This window comes from Drosophila busckii, chromosome 3L, assembly GCF_011750605.1.
Source record: "Drosophila busckii strain San Diego stock center, stock number 13000-0081.31 chromosome 3L, ASM1175060v1, whole genome shotgun sequence".
NCBI classification, from domain to species: Eukaryota; Metazoa; Arthropoda; class Insecta; order Diptera; family Drosophilidae; genus Drosophila; species Drosophila busckii.
In genome coordinates this window covers 18,426,204-18,449,018 of record NC_046606.1, presented here as the reverse complement: position 1 = coordinate 18,449,018, position 22,815 = coordinate 18,426,204, and the positions used below count along the sequence as shown (strand labels likewise).

The 22,815-nt window shown below is 39.5% G+C and overlaps 1 protein-coding gene across 9 annotated transcripts in view; it reads right to left on the bottom strand.

Moving 5' to 3' along the window:
• LOC108598023 (glucose transporter type 1) overlaps window positions 1-22,815 on the bottom strand; it is a 74,907-nt gene that overhangs the window by 4,184 nt on the left and 47,908 nt on the right. For 2 of the 9 annotated variants that reach the window (XM_033293554.1, XM_033293553.1), the window contains 10 exons: window positions 21,110-21,763; window positions 7,880-8,136; window positions 7,689-7,813; window positions 7,353-7,631; window positions 6,996-7,273; window positions 6,815-6,937; window positions 4,530-4,754; window positions 4,326-4,465; window positions 2,122-2,225; window positions 734-991 (listed from right to left, as the gene is read on the bottom strand). In XM_033293554.1, coding sequence (XP_033149445.1) covers window positions 734-991; window positions 2,122-2,225; window positions 4,326-4,465; window positions 4,530-4,754; window positions 6,815-6,937; window positions 6,996-7,273; window positions 7,353-7,631; window positions 7,689-7,813; window positions 7,880-8,136; window positions 21,110-21,130 — 1,810 coding nt within the window. In that variant the 5' untranslated portion in view covers window positions 21,131-21,763. Of the gene's footprint in view, window positions 1-374; window positions 401-733; window positions 992-2,121; window positions 2,226-2,656; window positions 3,011-3,577; window positions 3,982-4,325; window positions 4,466-4,529; window positions 4,755-6,814; window positions 6,938-6,995; window positions 7,274-7,352; window positions 7,632-7,688; window positions 7,814-7,879; window positions 8,137-9,106; window positions 9,245-9,326; window positions 9,493-13,664; window positions 14,040-14,668; window positions 14,832-14,900; window positions 15,021-16,328; window positions 16,491-21,109; window positions 21,764-22,815 lie in introns of those variants that run through there. The other 7 variants (XM_033293561.1, XM_033293556.1, XM_033293555.1 and 4 more) reach the window with 7 other exon arrangements.

The window sequence follows — 22,815 nt, the reverse complement described above, 5'->3', positions numbered from 1 at the left end:
TTTAGTAAATGTGTTAATTAGTTAGTTAAAGTTAAACAGTGCATGCAATAAGTATGTACACAACATGCCATTCAATATCTATGTCTAAACTCATGCAGCTTTTAGTAAACTTAGGCTTTACGGCTATTATGATGATTTCGATGATGAATGAATGATGAATGTAACATAAGTTGAAGAAGCTGATTGATTTATTTTTATCTTTGGAGGCTGCCATACAATTCGCATGATTTGTGTTTAGATTGGCATAGTATACTTTCGGGCGCATTGTTGGCACGCTTCGCGTATGTCTGTGTGTGCGTGTGTGTGTGTGTGTGTGTGTGTTTTGATTTATATTTGTTTACTTAGCCAATTCATTGTTTGTTACTTAAACTTGGTCCCAAAACTCGCTTTCACTTGCGTACTATAAATGAAACGAATAAAAATTATAGATTGATATATGTATGTAGGTTTATATTTAAAGCAGTTAAGCTATGAGTTTCCAACATTTAAGCGAACCGTCTGCAGTTCGTTGCGGCTTAGCCTAGGCTGAGTGCTGACTTAATTACGTACAATTGCTAAAATTTACTTTCAGTTGAGCTTGAGCTGCTGTGTGTGCAAATTGTCCGGCTTTGCTATAACAAACGCTTTGCTCTTGCGGACTGTGATTTACATACATACATACAAACATATACTAGAGTATAGTATTGTGTATGCGTGTGCGCTTGGTTTCAAACTTAGCATTGGTTTCACCTACATGACATTCTGCCGTGCGCCGAGTGCCTGCGAAAGTTGTCATCACGGCCATAGTCAGACTCATCGTAGTAGCATTTACGGTTAGGAACTGGCGTTTGCATATTTGTACCGTAGTTAGTATAGCAAGACGAGGAGCCGGCCACGCCGGCTCCCACTCTTGAATAGGTTGCTGACGTTGGACCCAAGAGATTGGTGCTATCGCTTAACGGATATGGACCCATACCTTCAACCGTTAACGAGAACGAAGTCGTACCAAATACTTTAGTATCAAATGTTGTTTAAGTGACAAAGTTGTTGTGGTTGTTGTTGTTGTTTTATGTTTGCATGCAGTTTACAATGGGCCAATCAATCAGCGATTAGTTTCAGATAAGAGTTTGTGTTATCCAGTTGTTGATTTCATGTACATATATTCCAATATTTATAGCGACCAATGTATGTCGAATTCAAACGTAAATAAATAATATGAAATTAGTTCAATTTGGTAGATTAGTATGTATAAGGGGCATTCTTATATTCGACACTTAACCAAGCTACGAATTAATGAAGCTAAGGCAGCCATTGTCGTTAATTTGGCTTTGCTTAAACAGCTGAAATTATAAGTCAATGTTGGCTTGTTTTGCCAATTGTTTCAATAAGCAAACAGAACAAGTGCTAAACCATAAAATGTACACTAGACAAGCTGGCAAATGAATCAGAAACTACTTTAGAGTGCATGCCGACATGCTGAAATGGAATTTCCTAGGTTTGATGTTAGTTAACTTAAATGCATTTATTGCAAATTAAAAACAAAGTAATTTGTCGCATTTCATTGCTTTACAGCACTAGTAATTTCTCGAATTGTCTATAAAAAATACATGATTTTGCATAATTTTGTGTATTATTTTGGATAATTTCTTCATGTCTGGATGTGTGTGTGTGTGTGTGTGTGAGTGTTCAACATGTATACGCTGCGTATACACAATGGAGCGAGATATTAATAATGCAACATGTTGAACATGTGTAGAAGTGTTCATATGTAATTGTCTGTTGATATAGCATATATATAGAGTGTTATGTTAGTTTTGTACTTGTGTTATGTTGCTGTATACAAAGTATTGTTTACCTCGAGAGCATTTTACGTGTTATGTGTGTGTGTGTGTGTGAGTGTATCTGTTATTGATATGTAAATATTGTATTTGAGTTTATTTGTATTTGTTATTGTTGAACTGTTTAATGTGGTTTTACTTTGAACTGAACGAGCAATTTGCAAAACAAATAAAAAATGTTTGTTAAAATAAAACGAACGTTTTTGGGAATTTCGGTGTTAAAGTTGCGATTGCTTGAGTTTTGTTTAAAATTTTAGTACATTTTGTTTTTTGAATTTATAATTGACGAGTTTTGGATTCTTACGTGAGTCATGTTGGGTCTTCTCCTCAGATACCATCAATGCGGCATGCTCGATGCCAGAATTCATACTTTGTGGCTCCAAGCTATTTGTGCAGTTTAGCATACTCCTGAAATTCGCACACTCTACGGTTATGTTTTAAGTGTAAACGTATTTTAAATTTAATTTGTTGCAAAACTAATGAGAGAGCAATTTCGAGACTTTCCACAAACACAAATACGAGCGCGCGAGGCGCACGCAGAACGCACACGAAAGTCGGCCCGGGACGGGTAACTGGTAACTGGTAACAGGTAACTGGGTTCTCTTGTTGCAGGTTGGCAGAGAGGACAAACGACTGGGGAGACTGGGTCTGTGTGTGTGTGTGTGCTGAGTTTACCTGAGCTCAAAGAGCTTAAAGCTAAAGTTAAACTGGCTTGGAAGTTATTAAGCGCGGCTTCAAAAGCAAACAACATAAATATGCAAACAAACAAACAAGGAAAGTTCAAGTAAAACAAGTAAATTTATTTACACAAACAATAAGTAAAAAGCAAATATGTATGGTATAAAAAGCAACTTTAACTTAAACATATACACACTTATAAATCAATTTAAATAAATTAAACAAACGCAAGTGCAGCACAAAAACCCGTTCCCAACTTCATATGTACGTGAGGATACAGATTTTTGCCACTGTGTGGGGGAGACTGTATATGCGACTGTATTTGCTTGTGCACACATTGGGCCGAATAGCTAATAAATTGGCAGCAACCAAATGGAGAGGGGGGTGAGTATTGGTTGCAGGTGGGCACTCTCTAGTGCACTTTGGGTCTTGTTTCGGTGTTGTTGGAGTTATATTGCGATATCTCAATGTCCGTTGTGGTGCAACTGTTGCTGTTGTCGTTTCCAATGTCCTCACTAAATGGACAAGCAACATAATCAGTTTTTCTGCATGTGTGTGTGTGTGTTAGTGTGAGTGTGTGGGTATTTATGAGAATGTGTTTCAATTTGTTTTTGTGTTTGTGATAAACTGCAAATTTTGGTGCTTTAAACTAACCAATTTATTTGGTATGAAAAATGAGCAATGTATATATATATATAAATATATAAGAATATAACTATATAAAGAGCAACATAGAGTAAGAGTGAAAGAGAGAGACAGAGAGAGAGAGATAGCTAGAGTGAGGACAAAGACTTGGACAGGTTTTTGATGTAAGGGCGCTGCATGAATTAGAAATTGAAATTGGATTTTTGTTTTTTTTTTTTTTTTTTTTTGATTCGGGTGACATGAGAGAGACGAAATAGAATTACAAAACGTTTTTAATTATAAAATACAAAATGTGGCAGAATACAATGTTTAAAATTCATATTAAATAATTGGAATATTTATATTTGTATATTTGCTATTTATGAACTTTTTTTAACAGCTTTACTCAGCTATAATTGTTTTTTTTTTTTATAAAATTTATTTATTATTATTGTAACAAAGTAACGATTAGTACAGGCAAAGTTAAGCAGACATGCCGAAGATAAGAGTAGATAACTTTGAGCGAAAGTCTTTACAAATTTCAGTTAACTTTTCGATAATTTTCCTTTATTTTTGTAACTTTGATAAAAACGTACATTAAAGTTGCTTTAGAGTGAAACCAAATAAAAAAGTGAAAATAAAGAAGTACAGCAAACGAGCTACGAGTTAAAAGAAGTAGCAAATGCTTTAGTTTGAATTTCTCTTTTCTGAGTTTAACGTCTTGAGTTATATTGAGCTGTTTACTGTTATTTTGTTGTTGTTCTTGTTGTTATTTTTTTTTGGTTTTGTTTCGGTTTTTATTGTTATTCGCTTTCTGTGACTTCATGCAACTTACCCGTACAGTCTACTATCTCGAAATGTCCTTTAGTTCAGTGCATATAGAGAATGTACATACATGTATTGAAAATTAATCTCAATTCAATTAAAATGTGTAACAAAATCAAAAGTTGTATAATTCTTTTGGTAAAAACTAAAACAGATTTATGCACTGCGCATAATAAACTTCCAAGTATCGTAATTCAAAAGAGAGATTTATATGGTTTTAGCTTGACTTTCAGGGGCTTGATTCGAGTTCGAGTTCGAGTTTAGTTTTAATCGAGTAGTCGGTGGAGTCGGGTCGGGGTAGACTTATGAGAATACAAATTGTAATGATGAGAGCTAGTAAGTGCATTGGCTAAGGGTTTAGGCGGCTAACAACACACGTACCTGCCGTTGTTGTGACGGAAGAGCGCCAAGATTTCCTCAAAGGTTTTGTTTTTGGTCTCAGGAACCTTCTTATATGTGAATATCCAAAATATAGCTAAGAACACGCTAAATGGCAAGAACGTGTAATTGTCCAAAGCAGTCTGCAAGCGAAAGTGAACAGACGGCTTTAAAGAAATCCTTGAGATCCTTCACGATATAGCTCACCTTCATGCTGGGGAAACCAATGCCAACCACAAAATTGGCCATCCAATTGACCAGCACTGCAATGGCCATGGCACTGGGTCGCGGTCCCTGGGAGAACAACTCCGCGGTTATCATCCAGGGTATAGAGCCCGGTCCGACGGCGAAGAACACCACAAAGCCAAGGGTGGCGACCACCGATAGATATGACATCCAGTCGATCATTTCCTGTACATAACCAAAAAACTCCTATACAAAATGCATAGTAATCGCATTCTCGATGATTTGTAGGCTTTTTGTTTTACTCGATTCGTTTGCACGTTTCGCAAATCGCACGCAAAGACTTAACGAACTGTTTATGCTTTTAACCAAAACAAATCAAGGAGTTCATAATTATCGTAAGTATAATAAACTAAAAGTTGTTCAAGTTAAACCCACTCTAAGATATAATCCTGTTCACTTTTATGCATGAGTTGAGTTGAAGTTCGAGTTTAGCTTAGTTGCTTATTGAGTTAGCTAAAGAAAATACTTTAAATTGAGTTCTTGGTTCTCAAAGAGTTGAAAGGTTAGCATTCGCTGCCTTTTATACAAATCAAACTGTCACTTGAGTCTTTTTTAACCTTTTTTGAGAATGCTTAGCATAATAAAGAAAACGTAGAGTAGTTAATGCTAGAAAAACTTAAATTTACAAATTAAAATCTAACTTGAGAGTCTATAGACTAAATTGAAGCGGCGGTGTTGCACACTCGACTCAGTGTGTGTGTGTGTCTTTGAGTGTGTGTGTGTGTGTGTTTTTGTGTGTGTGTGTGTGTGTTGGACAGTGACCTTCTAAAGCGTTTTATCAGCTGCGTGTTCTTGTCTCTATTAACCAAATTAGCAACAGCTTTGTACAATTTTTAACACTTGCTGTGTGTGTGTGTGTGTGTGTGTGGGTGCCCGCAAAACTTTTTTTTTTTGCAAATTCGTGAGTATTTTATTTGCATTTGAAATTGTGTTCTTGTTATTTTTCATGTTGAGTAGCCCAATTAAGTTGATAAATAAAAGTAAATGAGATTTAAAAGTAAATAATTTCCTTTTTTCACATTCGTTAAGTGATTTGTGTTTGTGTTCGTGGGTGGTGAAGTTTAGGGAAAAAAGCCTGCCAAGTCGAGAATAGCTTTTGAATTAGGGGCGAGACAATTGCCCAAATGAGCTGACACTGGCCTTCAAAAAAAAACAGTTGAGGCTTGAGGCGGAGCTACGAGCCAAAAGTGTTCCAAGTGCCACAGAACGAGGCAAGCTCAGCAATTAACTGAGCTGGTCGGTCAGCCGATTTGGGCAACAACTTAACCTAGGCACAACAGAAAATCAAATGAAAATGTATAAAATATTGAAGTTTAAGTGCGTTAAACGTGCAGTAAGCTGTGATTTAATAATTAACTAACCGCGCTACACACTAAGCTTAGTAGAAACTCAAACTTTAATTAGGTCTTAGGCAAAGTAGAAGGAGTCATTAAGTCTATAATCTGCTTTGGCTTAATGTCATGCACTTAATCAACTGCAAGCGCATTATTAATATTAAAGTTGAGTGTTAAATTTAAAGCGTTTTGCGTAAAGCAGCTGCTAAGTGCTGCCTGTCCATGCATTGATAGATATATAATACATAGCCTGATGTATGTGGGGCATACAAAAACATAATTAAAAATATTTTACAATCAATTAATAAATGCAACAGCTTAGTGTTGGCCTATAAATAACATAATACGCATTTCACACACTTTAAACAGAAACGGAATAAATAAAATACTATAAATATAAATATAAATACGAATGAAAAAAAGAGAGACGGGCGGGGGTATGACACAAATTTAAGGCTTTAACTACAAATGCAACATTTTAAATAAATTCAAATGCCAAATGCATACATATAAATAAATGTAGTATATATCTCACATCAATAATTTATAGAAATACGCGTGGGACAACTGTCATGCTACGTTTCGCTTTTCATATTTTATTTCAGCCTTTTTTTTTTTGTTTTTTTTTTGCTTGTTGTTGCTTTTAGGCTGATTTGTTGGCTAAGGCTAAGGGGAGGAGCTACACAACTTCATGCATAAAATATATATAGATTTCAATATTCAAATATTTATAAACAAACGCATACATTAGGCTACTTGGTAAATAATACTTGGTCGGCAGCATTATCAAAATCGTATGCAAATGCAAATGCGAGGCCGCCAAAAACAAAATGCGCAGCAGGCAAATAGTTGCCTCCAATACATACACATATGTATGCGTATACGTGTAATGTTGGTAACCACTGTACTTGCCTTGATCAAGAATGAAATTGTTATGAATATGGAGAAGATAAACATGCCGCCCAGTCCGTACAAATGCAGCGTGCGGCGACCAGTGCGATCCATCAAAGGTATCGATACCAAAGTCATAACAACCTGGGGAGTAAAAAGTGGTGGCTTGAGGGGAATTTTGCGCCAAATGGTGGCCACTTACCATTATGGCCCCAATGCCTATCGTGGCAAACTTGGCGCTCTCCTCAGTCAGTCCGGAGCTCATGAAAAGCGATGTGGAGTAGTAGAAGACGGCGTTGATGCCGCTAAATTGTTGACTCAGCTGCATCACAATGCCAATGATCAGCGGTGGACGCAGCGTGGATGAACATATGAGCTCCATAGTCGATATATGGCTCTCAGCCTGTTGGGCACGCTCCTCGGCGCGCATTTCCTCAATATCCTCGTCCACCGAACCGGAGGCGCGCAAGCGACGCAGAGCTGCAGGCCAAACAATAGTTAGTAAATAATAATTAGTCTATAATAATATATCGTATAATGGATAGGACATTGGATTTACCTCTGCGCGCCTCCTCCTCCCATTGTTTGGTAATAAGCAAATATCTGGGCGATTCGGGGCATACTGGCAGTAAAATTAATTGCAGTATTGCTGGACAAATGGCCAGACCCAGCAGGATGGGCCAGCCATCGTTGGTGCCTAAGATTTGTTCGATACCCAGCACTTGGGATAAGAGTAAGCCTACAGTCACAGCCAATTGATTAACAGTACCTAAGCCACCGCGTAGATTCAGTGGCGCTATCTCAGAGATATACATTGGCACCAATGATGTATTGAGACCTGCAAGCAGCAGCATTATGAGAGGTTGAGGTCCTTTCATTTGCACCCTCGACTTACCGCAATTAACACCAATTATAAATCGGCCAAGGAATAACATTTCATAGGAATGACTAACTTTGGTAAAACCCATTAAGCAAGCGCCTGAAATGCCAAGCACATTGTTCAACAGCAGACCGCCCTTTCTGCAAGGAAGGAACGAAGGATTCAAGAAAATATGAAACTCAGTTTCAGTTGGCTCGGCCACTTACCTGCCAAAGCGATTGGCCATCCAGCCACCGCTGAAACCGCCGAGCATGCCGCCAATGGCAAATATGGAGACTGCCACCGAGTAGAGCTGCTGGATGAACTCTTCGCTAATGTCCTCGCCATAGCGATCCTTGTACACATCCTTCATAAAGTTCTCAATGTTCTTCTCGGGCGCGTTGATGACTCCGGTGTTGTAGCCAAATTGCAGCATGCCCAGCACCGCCGAGAATATGGAGTAGGTCAGAAAGAAGGTCAAGCCCTGCAAAGGGGGGGGTTCAGTTTTTCGATTAGTAATGCACGATAGCGGTCGAGGGGATAGGAGCAATCGGGACAATTTGGGGCTTATTGGGGTTTGTGCGGGTAGTTTAAACGCTTTGCAAACGAGTGTGCTCCAAAAACGAAATCTAATATTAATATAGCATACCAACGATTATAATGAAGCCAATGTTTTGCTACTTTCGGTTGTAGTCTAACAATAAGATAACTCACGCACATATAAAACTAAATGTAATCTTAGATGATAATAAATAGGCGTGTCTGAACTCAAGAGTGAGCAGCTTGAGCTGTGAGAACAATAATACACATAATAAAAATTATAACTTTTGGATTTTCTTCAACAAAAACTTTAATCAAATTTATAAAGTTATAAAACACTTAAATTAAATTAAATGAAAAGTCCCAGCACATGGCGAAATTATGCGAGCAGGCAAACAATTTCAAAAGCAATCGTCAGCATTTGTGGCATGCCCCACAAAAGTATGCCACATGCCACATGGCCCAGGCCAGGCCAGGCCAAGCCAAGCCAAGAGATTGTTGCCAAACTGCAGTTTCCCAACGCTGCTGCTGCTAATCAATTTTACAAAATCAGAAAAATTATTTTCAAAACAAATGTAGACGTGTGGGTGTATGTCAAAGCTGTCTGTGTGTGTGTGTGAGTGTGTCTCTCTGTTGCGCCTTTGCGTTGTCGTGTCGCGGTGATGTGTGTGTGCTGTGTGTTGTGTGTGGGGCAGGACCTACCTGTGGGTAAAAACTTGAAGTTTAATATGCCCACATGAGCACAACTTTTTCTTTTTTGGTACATCTATGTGGGTGCGTGTATACGTGTGTGTTTGTGTGTGTCTGTGCGCGTGTGTGTGTTTGATTTTTTCGGGTGTTTTGGTTTGTACATGAATAGAAATGAAATTCAAGTATTTAATTACACAACATGGCAAATAATTTAAGCTACAAACTTGTTCTAAAAGTCTTAGCTTCCGTCTGTGTGTGTGCTCCTCCAGTCTGTCGACATATTCGCGCAGCTCCTCAATTTCCTCCTTCACCTGCTGCACTGTGTCCAGCTCATGCTTAATGGCCACCATGTCACGTTTGACCTGCGAGTTGAGCCAAAGCCAAAGCAATTTGTTAGCCAAGGAGCTGCGAAAATGCTAAACGTTTTACGTTCTACTCGCTTACCTCCGATACTTCGCTCTGACAACTCTCCACGGACTTGGTCAGCTCCTGCAGCTGTGTGCGGATTTCGCACAAGGCGACTGTCGTCTCCAGGTGTCGATCGCCTCGCTGCAGTTCATCGAGTTTCGCTGATAGATTCATGCTCATCACGCTAACTTGCTTTTGCAAACTGCACAAGAGTCCAATTACGTTTGGTAACGGTAGTAGTAGTAGGGGCCGAGTGGGCGTGGCAAGAGTTGCATGCGTGCATCAGTGGTGCATACAATTCAATTGAAGTCGTTGCGTGACGTCACGTGCCGCCAAAGCCAGAGCCGGAGCCAGAGCCAAGTCACGCAAAGTGCGCCCCAGGACAATTGTTGTTGGCGTTAGCACATATTTGTTATTGTTTGTTGTCGTTGTTATTGTTGTTGTGCAGTTTCAGTTGCAGTTAAAGAAAATATCAAGCAAAAATGCACTTTAGTTGTCCGTACACTTATAAGCGATACGAAGAAAATGCCTTAGTGGCTTCTATGGATTGCAACAACAACAAAATACTAAAAATAACATTCTATACATACGAACACATACACATACATATACATATATTATATATAAAGACTACGTAGTTATTTAGCGTATCAGCGTAATTTATTTTTGTGGCACAAACGAAACGAAGGCACAAAACGAAATTATTTATGACCGACCGCTTGCATTAAAATTTACTGAGCTATGCAATTATTGAGGAATGGAACAACATAAATTTTATGGTCTTGCTCCCTAAAAACTTGCAACAGCAACAGCCAAAGCCAAAGCAACTGGCAGCAAGTTAAGCTCAAAAATAAAACAGAGACTGGGCTGGGGCTGGGGCAGGCAAGCGTTTGTTGCGTTGCGGCAGTTGCAGAGAGACTTTGCAGCAAGACACTGAGTACATAAAAAGTAACTTAAAGTATATTTGGTTGGCATTTTTCATTAAGGTTAACCCAGGGGATTGCCGCAGTGCATTTTGGCCATAGGCGTCCGTCCCTGTTTGCTTACAAATAGTTAACCTAGCTAAGCTGCGACTTTTAAGCCTTTGTTGGATGCATGGAAAATTTACATTTTCATTAACATGCAACGACATCTAGGCAAATAAACGCCCACGTTTTCAGTTTGTTTGGATATCCCTTAGCAGCAGCAATACACAGACACGCACACACACACACACACGCACACACATGTGTATAGAGTTTGTATCTACTATGCCTGTAAGTGAGAAGTGCTTTTTGTTGGCTGAGCAAACAAAACGCGCGAGTGGCGCCCAAAATCAAACAGCAGCAGCAACAGCAACAACAACAAATAAACAAAGCACAAACATAGCATAGAGAGCAAGAATTATAGGCGACACTTGCACATGCTCTATAAAAGAGTACGGGCGATAACTGACGCATACACAATGCGCATACGACACGTAGGCCGCGCTGCTGCTGCTGCTGCTGCTGCTGCCACGCCTTGCACTTGAGTTGGCTGCGCATTATGTTAATACGCCTATGCAGGCAGGCAGCGAAATATTCGCAACATGTTGTCATTGTTATTGCTGCTGCTGCTGTTGCTGTTGCTGTTGCTGCTGTTATTATTGTTATTGTTTTGCATTTCACGGACATTGTTGTGCCGAGCATAAAAGGATTATTTTATGCATACATCAGCAACGAGCTGTAGAGCCCAGAACCAGCGCCCAGAACGAGCGCATCCTGTGTAAGTTATTGTTCTCGCATGAAAACAATTCGTGTTGCTGTTGTTGTTGTTGTTGTTGCTGTTGCTGTTGCTGCATATGTATTGGCATGCAATATCTCTACGCCGTATCTGTGTCTCCGCCTCCGCCTCTGCCTGCGCATCTAGCAATAGTAGCTGCATCTCTCTTGCTCTTTCAGCTATAACTGATTTGCAACTATATATGCCACACATAGTAATATGCGATTGTTTGTTCAAGTAATTGTATGTGTGTGCGTGTGTGTGTGTGTGTGTGTGTGCGTCTGCCAGCTGCAGGAATTTTCGGTTTTGTGTAACGGATTTGTATACGTGAGCATTTAATAAAATTTCTGCCAATTTCAGCCCTCAGCTCAGCTCAGTTCAGTTCAGCTCAGCTCACGGTCTTTTGTGTTTTGTATTCACTTAATGCTCTCGCTTCGCAAACGTGCAACTGACGCCCGAACATGCACATATCAAAATATATAAAATATAAATATTATTACACATTTCGAGCAGTTTGTGCACTTTGACAACTGCAAGCACTCTTAATGAAATGCCTAAATTACGAACTCTAGCGTCAACAATTAGATACACAATATTTTCAAGTTTTAAAGCGAATGCAATTCAAATATTTGCATTTCTTTGCTCTTGCTGCTGTTGTAATCAAAGAAAAAAAAAAGACCAATTGGCATATGGGACATTCACCAAATATTTGCAATTTATTTCAATTTATATTGTAGCATATTTTTACTCGTTGTTGTTGTTGTTGTACATTTTATATTAAATGGTTTTTAAATTCAATTTCGTATTTTACGGCACACACTGTGTGTGTGTGTGTGTGTGTTAGTTTTTTAGCTTAGTTATTTATACTTTTGTTGCTGCATAATTTGCATGATTTGACGTTTATTTTTGCAGTTTGAATTTTATTTAAATGCTTGAACCATGAAATGAAACAACGCATGAGTCGTAAAATTGTATAATGAGGCCAGAAATTCATTTTTTGTGTGTTTTTAAACTAAAACAACAGAGCGCAACAGAATTGTTCGTTGTTTGAGTTAAAGTCTTTTTTTTTTTGGGTATTAAAATTGTTTTGCATTTTTGTTGTTGTTGTTGCTCTTTTGGTGAACCAGACCAAACGCCAATTAGTTAAAATAGTTTTGTAAATAATAAAAGTTGTTAACGGTGTTTTGAACTGAAACCAAAATTAGGTTGAACCTGAAAATATTGTGTGAGTTTATTAGTTTGGCTGGGCTAACTGAATTGTCTAATGAATGCTTGTTTAAATATTATATACTATACGTATGTATATATATATTTTTTTTAGATAAAGATAAGTCACGCATGTTGTGGGTGGACAGCTACAGATGAGGGCGATGGGTTGGGAGCTAATTATGATTTTTGATGGCATGCAAAGTGAGGGTCAACTGCTGGACGAGAGAAGACTTTATGCGTGTGTGTGTGTGTGTGCTTGAGTGGGGGTGTGATTGTGCTTTGAAGTGCGTACAGCGACTTAATGGCACTCAAACACTTTTCGGCATGTCATAAAGAACATAACACACACACACACACAGGCACACACACACACATGCAGAATAAGAGCAGTCGAGGCTTCAGTGCACAAATTGTTGTGGCTGGCGCTCAAGTGACTCTACAGTGCGCATGAAGTGGGTGTGAATATGGGTGGTGATGGGTGCTGGTGGGTGGTGGGTGGTGGGTGATGCCCACATAACATGACATTTTGTACGCTATTGCAGTATTGCAACTGATGCGAGTGTTGCCATAATTATTACGATTCTAACAACTAAATTAAATGTTAGAGAGCATATTAATTGAATTTTAATTGTCTCTCGTTTCATGCTACACTTTTGGCTTTTCAATAATTAACAAAATAAATTCGAAAGTGCTGAATGCGGATGCAGAAGTGCGGATGATGGAATTACAAACTAAATACGGTTATAAATGAAACAATTAGTTGCATGTGGAGTAGTTTGGCAGTAAGTTTGTAAGTAAAGTAGCTTAGAGAAATTGCATACTCATTGAGTGGCGTGAATACGAGACCACTCTGGGTGTGGCTTCTTTAAGTGGTTGTAGTTGTTATTCAGTTGTTGTTGTTGATGTTGGCAGTTATGATTGTTATTGGTTAGGCAAAGGTAAAGGTAAATGACAAGAACATTGAATATTGAAAATATGTGTACATGAGCTTTGTTGCAATGAAATGAATTTAGGCTTAAAACATTTATGTACAATGCGCGTTCGTTTCACAAAAATCCATTATAAAAAGCCGCTAATTAAACTGTTTTAATTAAACATTTTTAACAAACTAAATATAATATAAAACCTAACAATTTACTTAATGATTAAACACAAACGCACGCACGCACGCACACACAGATAAGAAACAATAAAAAAAAAAACATATTTATCAATATAAAATTTGTTTGCACTGCATTCAAAATGAGAACTTATTTTATGTTATCGAAAATTAAATGATTACATGGCGTATGCGTAATGTATGAGCTTGTTAATCATTTGCTATGGCTGCATTGTTGTTATTATTATGATTATTAAAATTAATTTTAATAGTTTTTGGAATGCTTTTGTTATATGTACCTGGGTGGCATTGTGCCCATCATTTTGTTGGCCCTTTTTTCTTTGTGCGACGTCGTTTAATTGTTATAATAAATTTGCACTCTCTCTCTCTCTCTCTTTCTCTTTTTGTTTCTGTTTGTGCGCTTGTTTCGCTCTCTTTTCAGTTATGCATCAAAAAATGCTTTGTTTAATTAAAATATACATATTCTTTCATTTGTTTGCTTTGCTTAAATTGCAAGCTGGTTACTTTTTAGTTGGTGAATGTCGCATGTGCTTGCAGTTGCTATTATTATAATTATTATTATTATTGTTATTTTTATTTCTTGTTTGTTTGTTCGGGTTTAAGTTGCGCAACTAAAACAACACAACACAAATGCCCTCAATGAATAATTGACATTTTAAGGACACATAATTTGCGCAAATCTGTGTGGAGTGGGGGGAAAACAATTTAATACGCAAATTCATATATAGTTATATATATATATAGAGATTTTTATAGCTATGAATAAAGGGAAATCTATGGAATCGAATGTGTTTGTGCATTTAATTAAAGACCAAAACAAATTCACATTAATTTTGGCGCATGGCTGCTGATTTGTAAATAAATAATATAAACAGTGGCACCAAATTGTCAAATACTCGTACATAAATTAAAATGAAATTATTTGCTGTGCTAATTAAAAACTACTATACTTTGTTTTGTTTTGTCTGGTTTGGTTTGGTTTGGGTTGGGTTGGTTTGTTGCCTCCTGCTGTGATACAAAATGATAGAAACATAGGTACTACTAAAGCTATGCTCGGCAATAGTAAATTGCTGTTTATTTGTTCAACTAAATGCTAATACGTGTACTTTATGGCGAACATTTTGCGGCATGCAAATTAAATGACGCATAATGATTTACAATGCAGCACAGCACAGCAGAGCAGAATTTATTTATTTGGGCTGCAATTTTTGCCGTGCATTTCATTTTGCGTGCATCTCATTTGCGAGCACTTCAAATGGTTGCAAGCAATGGGGCAATGTGGCATTGTGGCATTGTGGCATGTACGTACTCGAGCAGCAGTTGGCGCAACGTTGCCTCATCCTCTCCATGACATCTTAATCTTGACTCGCGATCACGATCGTCACGACTCGCATGGCGCTGACGCTTCGGGGCATAGCTAAAGGAATGACGATAGAAACGGCCGTTGTTTGTGTTCTCACCTCGATAGGCGTCTGTGAATCGAATAAAGAACAAACGCTTTAAGCTTTATTAACAAATGCAGTTGGACAGTTGGCAGTTACCTTCGGGTCGCAGTCTCACGGGCGGCGAGGTCAGCTTGAGTTGTGTTGACGTTGATGTGGGCGGAGTCTTGTGTCGACCACCAAAAACATAATCGTACGAATCTTCACTCAAATTGGACACTGAGCACACGGCGAGCAAGAAGAATAACGAGCAGGCGCTCATAAGCAAATTACATATATTTTATGGCTTGGTCAGAACACAAAATTCCACTTAAAAGCAATAAAATCAAAATTAAACTTAAACTTGATGTTGAAGTTGAAGTTGAAACTTGAAGCAGTGCGCAACAATTTTGCACAATTTAATTAAATAAATATGCAAAAATATACAAAATAAAAAACCGAAAATTAAGTAATATATTTGTAAAGCTTTTGGCAGTCCTATTTTGTGGTTATATTTGTTGTTGTTATACTCACTCTACAGTAAAATGCATTTTATGTGAAATAAGAATATTTCGGTTTTTGTTTTTGTTTTTTAGGAAGAAAAAATTGTAGAAGAGAGCACAAAATTGTAGTTGTAAATTCGTTAGCATTTCTGTAAGTTGTGAAAATCTTTTGAACAGCACAAAAGCTAAGAGAGAGACAGAGAGAGAGAGTTTGAAATGAGGTGGTGGCTGGCAAACATTCAAAAAGATCTTTACAAAAGCGGCTGTGATTTGCGAATGCATTTCTCTTGTTTTTCTAATAAACAATTTTCAAAAAAAAGGAAAACACACACACACATAGGCATACACAAACAAATACATGTACACAGCAGCAGCAAAAGCTACAATGCTACTTGGAAAAAAGTTGCTATTGTTGGTTTTTAACAAATAAAAATTGGTTTACGTTACGAATTTTTTTGGTTTTTTTTGGAAAAGTTGAAAACACAAGTTTGGCGGAGGCAGGCAGAGAGTTTTAGAGTAGACAGAAAGTGACATTTAATTAATGGACGACTGTTTGACTGATTGGTATATTTTTGGTGTTTTTATTTTTTGGAGGATGGCTTGGATTGATTGATAGATTGAATGAGTGCGGCTGTGGCGCAGCTAGAAAAATGCTAAACAAAGGTAACAAAAGTTCGCACAGTGGAATGTTTGACATGTGTCTGCATTTCTATCTGTATCTGTGCTGAAGTGTAGAAGGTTTCAAATCAAAACGCTGTAGTCTAGTGTACATTTGTGTGCGTGTGTGTGTGTGTGTGCAAGCTATGCAATGACAGTTATGTTGGCAACACAAATCAAAAATTCAATGCTACACAAACAGTTTCAAGTGTCGATAAATTACTTAATAACAAAATCAAATCAAATCATATATGTATATAGTAAATGGTATAGTGCAAGAGCTATACAAAACACATTATAGCAAATGAAAATCCAGGCAAACAAGAAACTAAGCAACAAACGGTTAAGAGTTAAGGCAAACAATTGTGGTGATTGTCGGTTGTGGCACCTGGAAATACGCTCAATGGCTGAAGCACTTGGGTGGAACGCAACGGCGGTGGTAGCGGTGGCAGCTGTCCAAACGGATCTTGATCGTTTGAAATGGAAGAAGTTGGCGGCGAGATCATCGACATATCACCATTGGTCGCCATTTCATTGTGCGTGTGGCAAGCTGCAAGTAAATGTCTCCATAAGTTAAAAGCATCGCACACGCGCTAGCATAAAATCGCAAATTCAAAACCAACAATGGCAGGCAGCACACTAAAGAAGGACGAAGGACGCCAAGAGCTAAAAATGCGTAGTGGTCGCCATATTTCGCACATACATCAATTTGAGTGTGTGTGTGTGTGTGTGTGTGGCAGGTGGCAAGGCAGGCAAAGCGTTGCATAGAACGCATGCATGAGTGCATAGGTAAAGCTTTTAGACCACAAATGCCTCGCCAAGCAAACACACACACACACTCACACACACACTCGCACACATGCGAGCAAAGGACGCATTGAAGCAGTTAGCCGTGTGGCTGGCTTCCTTATGTTTGGCTTAGCTCCAGAAAACGTTTCAGCGGCAGAGTCCGTGCCTTTGCATAAAATAGATTTCCATTTTGATTCGCTTGAGCAGCAGCAGCAGCAGCAGCAGCAAAAGCAATAGACGCAGCTCTCTCAATGATAAATGTGCTATGTGTGGGGGCCTTTAATAAACAGCTCGCTCTATGGCCAGCATATTATTTGGCTTGTTGGGGTCGTTAACACAAGTGTAATTGATTTACACTTGATTTCACTAAGCCAAATTAACATTTAGTTGAAGCCCAAATTGCGGCACAGCTAAGGCCATATACCCCTTTTTTTATAGAGCATCATTTGCATTACCTCAAGTTTGCCTTCAGTTTGCTTTCTATTTATTTTTTGGGTGGGCTTTAAAAATGCCAAAAGCTACGATAAACGTGCCCATAGTCAGGTTCTTGTTGTGGTTTCCTTGAGCCCTTACTCAAACACACACACACACACACACATACACACATACTAGAATGGCAACAACACGTGCAGCTTGCTGTGCGGTTCGGTATTTTGAATTTTTATTATTTGCAATTTGCGTTAATGTTGTGGAAAAAAGCATGTGGCTGTTATGGCTGCTGGCTTTAGCTCTAAGACCATTTGTGTGTGTGTGTGTGTGTGTGGGTGTGTTGTGTGTGTGTGTGCGTGTGTGTGTCTGTCTTTTTCTATGGCATATTGAATGGCCATTTGCGGCACACGCACACAGGAACACACTAATGACCTTTTCATGGCCGCTCTGACGTTTTTGCTGCTGCTGTCGTGGCTGCCACTGAATGTAAGAAATGTGGGGCAAATTATGGTCGGATCAGGCGCATATACACACACACACACACACACGCATATATCCCTTAGCAGTTGTCGTTATTGACAAAATGATTTGTAAACATTTTGCGCGTCATTAGCTGCAGTCAACGCTTGAAAAGTTTCCAATGACATTTCAAGCTCGTGTACGCATTGAGAATTTTCTTTCGTATTTAATAGATTAAAATCATGCAAGCTCCAACATGTCGTCTGGCCAAGTTGCTCATGCCTGCTAGTCACCTGGTTAAGTTCTTTGGCTGACACTGCAACTGCTTCCGGCTTCAATTGCATCAATGCCTCCCCCACCCACGTCAGGGGCTGCATCATCATCTAGGCCAAATAAAAGTCAAGTCCCTCAGCAGCAGCAGCAGCAGCAGCAGCAGCCTCACTGTCAACGTAGCTTATGATGGAAGAGTTGCTGCTGCTGCCGTCTCAATCTCCACATGTGGCATGCAAATATTTGCTTAAATTTGTGCTGAGGTTAAGTTTTTTGTTTGTTTTGTCCATGCAACTTGATGACAGACAACTTTCAATGGCCAGCGTGAGGCCTTACAGGCATCAGCGTCAGCTTCAGCTCCAGCTCCAGTCTGGGCAACTGCATGCCTTGACTGGTCACTGGCACTGGCACTGATCCATGCCTGCCCCCGCTTTGACTAGCTCATAGCCGACTTGGGAAAATAGTTGTGGAAAATGGCAGCGCTGCGTTTTGACTGCATGCCAAGGCCTTCAGTTGCTGCAGCAACGTTGCTGATGACGCAAGCAACATATAAGCTTAGCTCTTGTCCAAGTGGGTGTCTCTGTGTGTGTGCAGTAAGTCATTTGCCTGCATAAATATGTGTCTCTCTCTCTCTGTGTGTGTGTGGTTGGTTGGTTGTGTGCAAGGCTTCAGTGACTTTGAGGCTTGGCCCATTGACAAAAGTTCTTCGCAGTTGTGCACTCTGCCTCTGGCAGTTATGAAAACTGACCTCTGAGGCAATTTCCACCCACTCTCGCACCCACCCACCTCTCCAGCAGTCTGTTAGTTTTTAATAATTGAATATTATGCAATCAATGTATGTGTGCGCTTGTCAGTAGTCAGTCAGTCAGTCGGTCAGTCAGTCGGTCGGTCCAAGTGCCTGTGTTGACTGGGGGCGAATATTTCATTGCATACTTTTAGGCATTGTTATGTGCTCAGCTTTATTATTTATATTAGATTATGCAATAAATTTCTAAAACAATGCCGCCTGTCACTCGCTCTATTGTTATATCTTAGAGCTTAGTGCAGTAGCAGCAGCTTATGCATTAGCATATGCGCGTTTTATCTGGAGCCTGCTTTCATATTTATGACTCGTTGATTTGCTACAAAAGTTAGTTGCGAAAGTATTTCTAATGCGCGTCCCTCTCCCTCTCCCTGTCCCTGCTCTGGCGCCATTTTAACTCAGTTCGTTTGCAAGTTCATGAAATACTTTTGTAAGCCACAGCATAAATAATGCGCAGCTCTAAGCTATGCGCGCAAATACAAATTTCTATGAATAAGTTTTGAAAACTTCAGTTTCAGACTGACAGCTGATTCTATTAGCTTAATTTTAGATTTGTTTAAATGCTTAAGCACTGCACTTTTGCACTCGCTAACAACACACTAAATTATAAACTCTTTCGCCCGCTCGCTCGCTCTTGCTCTCGCATCAAATTAGCAAGTGAAATTGAAAACTGATTTATTCATGAGCGCAGCTAACAATTTTTGAGATAAGAATAATTTAAAATTCAATTAACTAACGCGCCCCACAACGCACTCACACGTCAACAGTTTGGAACAATGAAAGTTTACGCTGGATCAGCTTTTTTGGTTCGAGTTTTGTTATAAGGACTGTCCTGGGACTGAGACTGGAGCTGGGACTATGACTGGGAGTGGATGCATTTGCATTCACAAGTTGTAGGAGAATTTGTTCAACTTTTGAGGCTTTTGTCTTGAGCGTTTGTCAACTTAAATGCCGTTGATTAAATGAAACAAAAGCCGCACTCACACACACACACATAGAGAGAGTGAGAATGCAACCACAACTCTATTAAATATTGTGTATTGTTGCGTGTGCAAGTGCGTAATAGTGTGTGTGCATGTTCATTAATAGGCTTTTGTATTTGTTAACCACAAAAATGATTGCTGCTCAAATGCACTTCAATGTGCTATTGTTGTCTGTGTGTGTGGGTGTGTGGCTCAAAAACCGCAAAATCCTTTATTATTGCGTTGGCTTAAGCCAGAGACACACACACACACATTCAATGAATATCTGCTCAGATGCTGTACAAATTTAATACACTTGGCAGTTCAATACGGCATCGAGCTTGAACAAACATTGATTGCAAGTAGTGGGGGGGGCCAAAGAGCCCGTTGCGCACAAGAGATCGAGCAATGTAAGCACGTGTCTGTGGGCGACACTTGACAATCAGCACTCAAAACAGATGGACGCACACACTGTCGCACTCCAAGCGGACTGGAGCGGACTGGAGCGGACTGGAGCGGAGCAGAGCAGAGCAGGGCATGGCCCAACTCTGAGAGCAAATGAAAGCTTCGTGTTGGTGTTGGGAAAAGTGAATTGGTTTTCGACATCGTTGCGCGGCCATTGTCATTCTTGCTTCAGCTCTAACTGGCCATTGCTTGTTGCTCGTTGGCCACGTATTGACAGTGCAGACAGCTGTTAATACACAGACACTTGCACAAACACACAGACACACACACACACACACACACACACACGCAGAGAGTGTATTGCTTTTTCCTCTTCTTACCATTATGATTATGTATTTATTTGCTGCTTATTTGTCATTCACTTTACCTTAACTTTAAACAACCGAGTTCGTTTGTTGGACTTTGGACAGATATTACTTAACTCAGTCAGGAGTCCATATTTGTAGTATTTTTGCAATACTTTAGCTTCCTTACACATAATTGGCACTGCACATATTTTTCATTCATTTCACTGAAATATTTCCACACTTTACTGCATTTTGGTGACATTGTAATTGTTTCAATTGTTGCGCGTAAATGTAAAGTGATGATTCAATTAATCGAAACCCATAATTCGATTTAATTTGAAACAGAATTATCGATTGTTGTGTATCATATGATTAATCGCGCCATGATCGAGTGAGTTTAGATTAGTCTAGATTAGTTTTATACAATCTTAAGTATCTAGCTTAGGTTCAGCTTAGAGGAAAGAGTTAAAGGATGTTAAAGGGGTAAGAGGCAAGTATCAGTTAAATTCATAATTATAGATTATTTAATTGATACATCTAGTCGCAGCAGTTTAATTAAGGTCTCGCGCACACGCGACGTATGAGTAATATGCTGACTAACTAAAGCGTGTCAACTCTTCGCAGTTCTTGAGAGACCATTTGGTGAATTCAAATAGAAATCTTCAAACAAGTTTCTGCTCATGTTAAGCATTTAATCTGTACTCACATTTATACATAGGAAAGCCATTTCGTTGCCAGTCCAGGGCCAGAGCAGTAAATTATCATGCGTTATTGCTGCTGAGTCTGGCTGCTGCTTGAGTCCTGTTGTGCTGCTTGCTTCCCAGTCTCCCAGTCCTGGACGTTTGATGATGAGCAGTGGGCGCACAAGTGTGTGGCAGGATACGCGTGCTTCCAAAAGAAAGCGACTGTACGTGGGTGGCGGGGCGGGGCGGGCCTGGCTTAAGTAAAAAATTTCAGGCTGAGTTGCTTTAACGTTGCTTTGTGCCAGCCAAATCCAATTTAAGCTGCATGAGCTGCTCACATAGCTCGCGCAAGAAAAAATAAAAACTAGAGCCGAACGCGAACGCGAAAAGTAGAAAAAAAAACTAAAGAAACTCAGAAACACACACGCACTGGCGCTGGCGATGGCGCTCGCTGAGTTGCAGTTGCACTGAGGCAAATGTGGCAGTGTGGCAGGCAGTGAATGTGCTGCACACTTTTGGGGCGCCGCAACTGAAAAGCGGCTGCTGCTATTACGGCGACTGCGAGCGAGCTCCTTTAGCAGTTGGCAAATGATAAAAACTGGCAACTGCTAGAAAATATGCATTTTTAATGCCATAAATTAGTTTTGCCGTTTGCCTTTGCTTTGCACCAGTCGAAGCTGCAACGAGAAAGTGTAAAAGAGAGAGAGAGAGAGAGAGAGAGATATAGTTGGAGTAAGTTGGCATGTGCTCATAAAAACAGAAGCCCCTAGTTGAGTGTCTAAAGCTGTTTAACGTTTTGCATAAAAACTAAGTGAAATGTGTGCGTTTTTTATGTGTGTGTGTGTGTGTGAGTGTGTGTGTGCTTTTGTTCTTGCATAAGTAGTTTTGTCTCCCTCTTTAGTTGACGCCAAATGAGTTTTTAAATTTTACAGCGCCGCAGCAAGAGGTTTGCGTAATTTATAAATTAATAGCCAGCTTCCATTATCTCAGGTTGCAAGCAGCTGCTGCTGAGGCTAATGCAACTTGTATTCATTATAACTAATCTCATATGCATTAAAATAAAGTAACAACTAATTAATATGCATCGTATTTTCTAATGCTTTGTGGCTCATATTGTATTGAATATGTTGCTGCATCTAAATCTATATCGTTGCTCAATTTAAAGTCAATCTGTCCATCAAGCATCGACAGGTTGCTGCTTGTGGCTGTCAAACTGCTGTTGGAGCTGCTCTCATTTCGAATGCAATTTGAATGTGCTTCTTATGCTACTTGGCGCATGCTTTCCACCTTGCCGCAAGTCCCAAATCCAATCATAAAAATTGCATAAAAACTATTTCAAAGCTTGCTGAAAACGGCCAGCAAGGCAACCTGGTGCTCTGCTGATCTGAGCTGAGCTGTCTTGGCGGCCCGGAACTTGGTGTTAGTAACTGCAAAACTGCAAAAATGCCGCTTAAAAATTCATGAGTGTGAAAAGCCGCAACGAGCGCAAAAGCAGGAGCAGCAGCAGCAGAAGCGTAATGCCAAAAGCCAATGCCAAGCAGACAGCTCCAGAGAAATACGCTAAAGTTGCCCACAAACTTTCGGCAGCCAAACAAAAATCATAACAGCCTCCCAGCCAGCGAGTGGGCGATTGGGTGGGTGGGTTCACTTCACCTGCCTGCCTGCCTGCCTGCTGGAGCTGACAGTGTGAATGAATGTTTATTGAAAGACAACTTCAGTTTTGCAACTG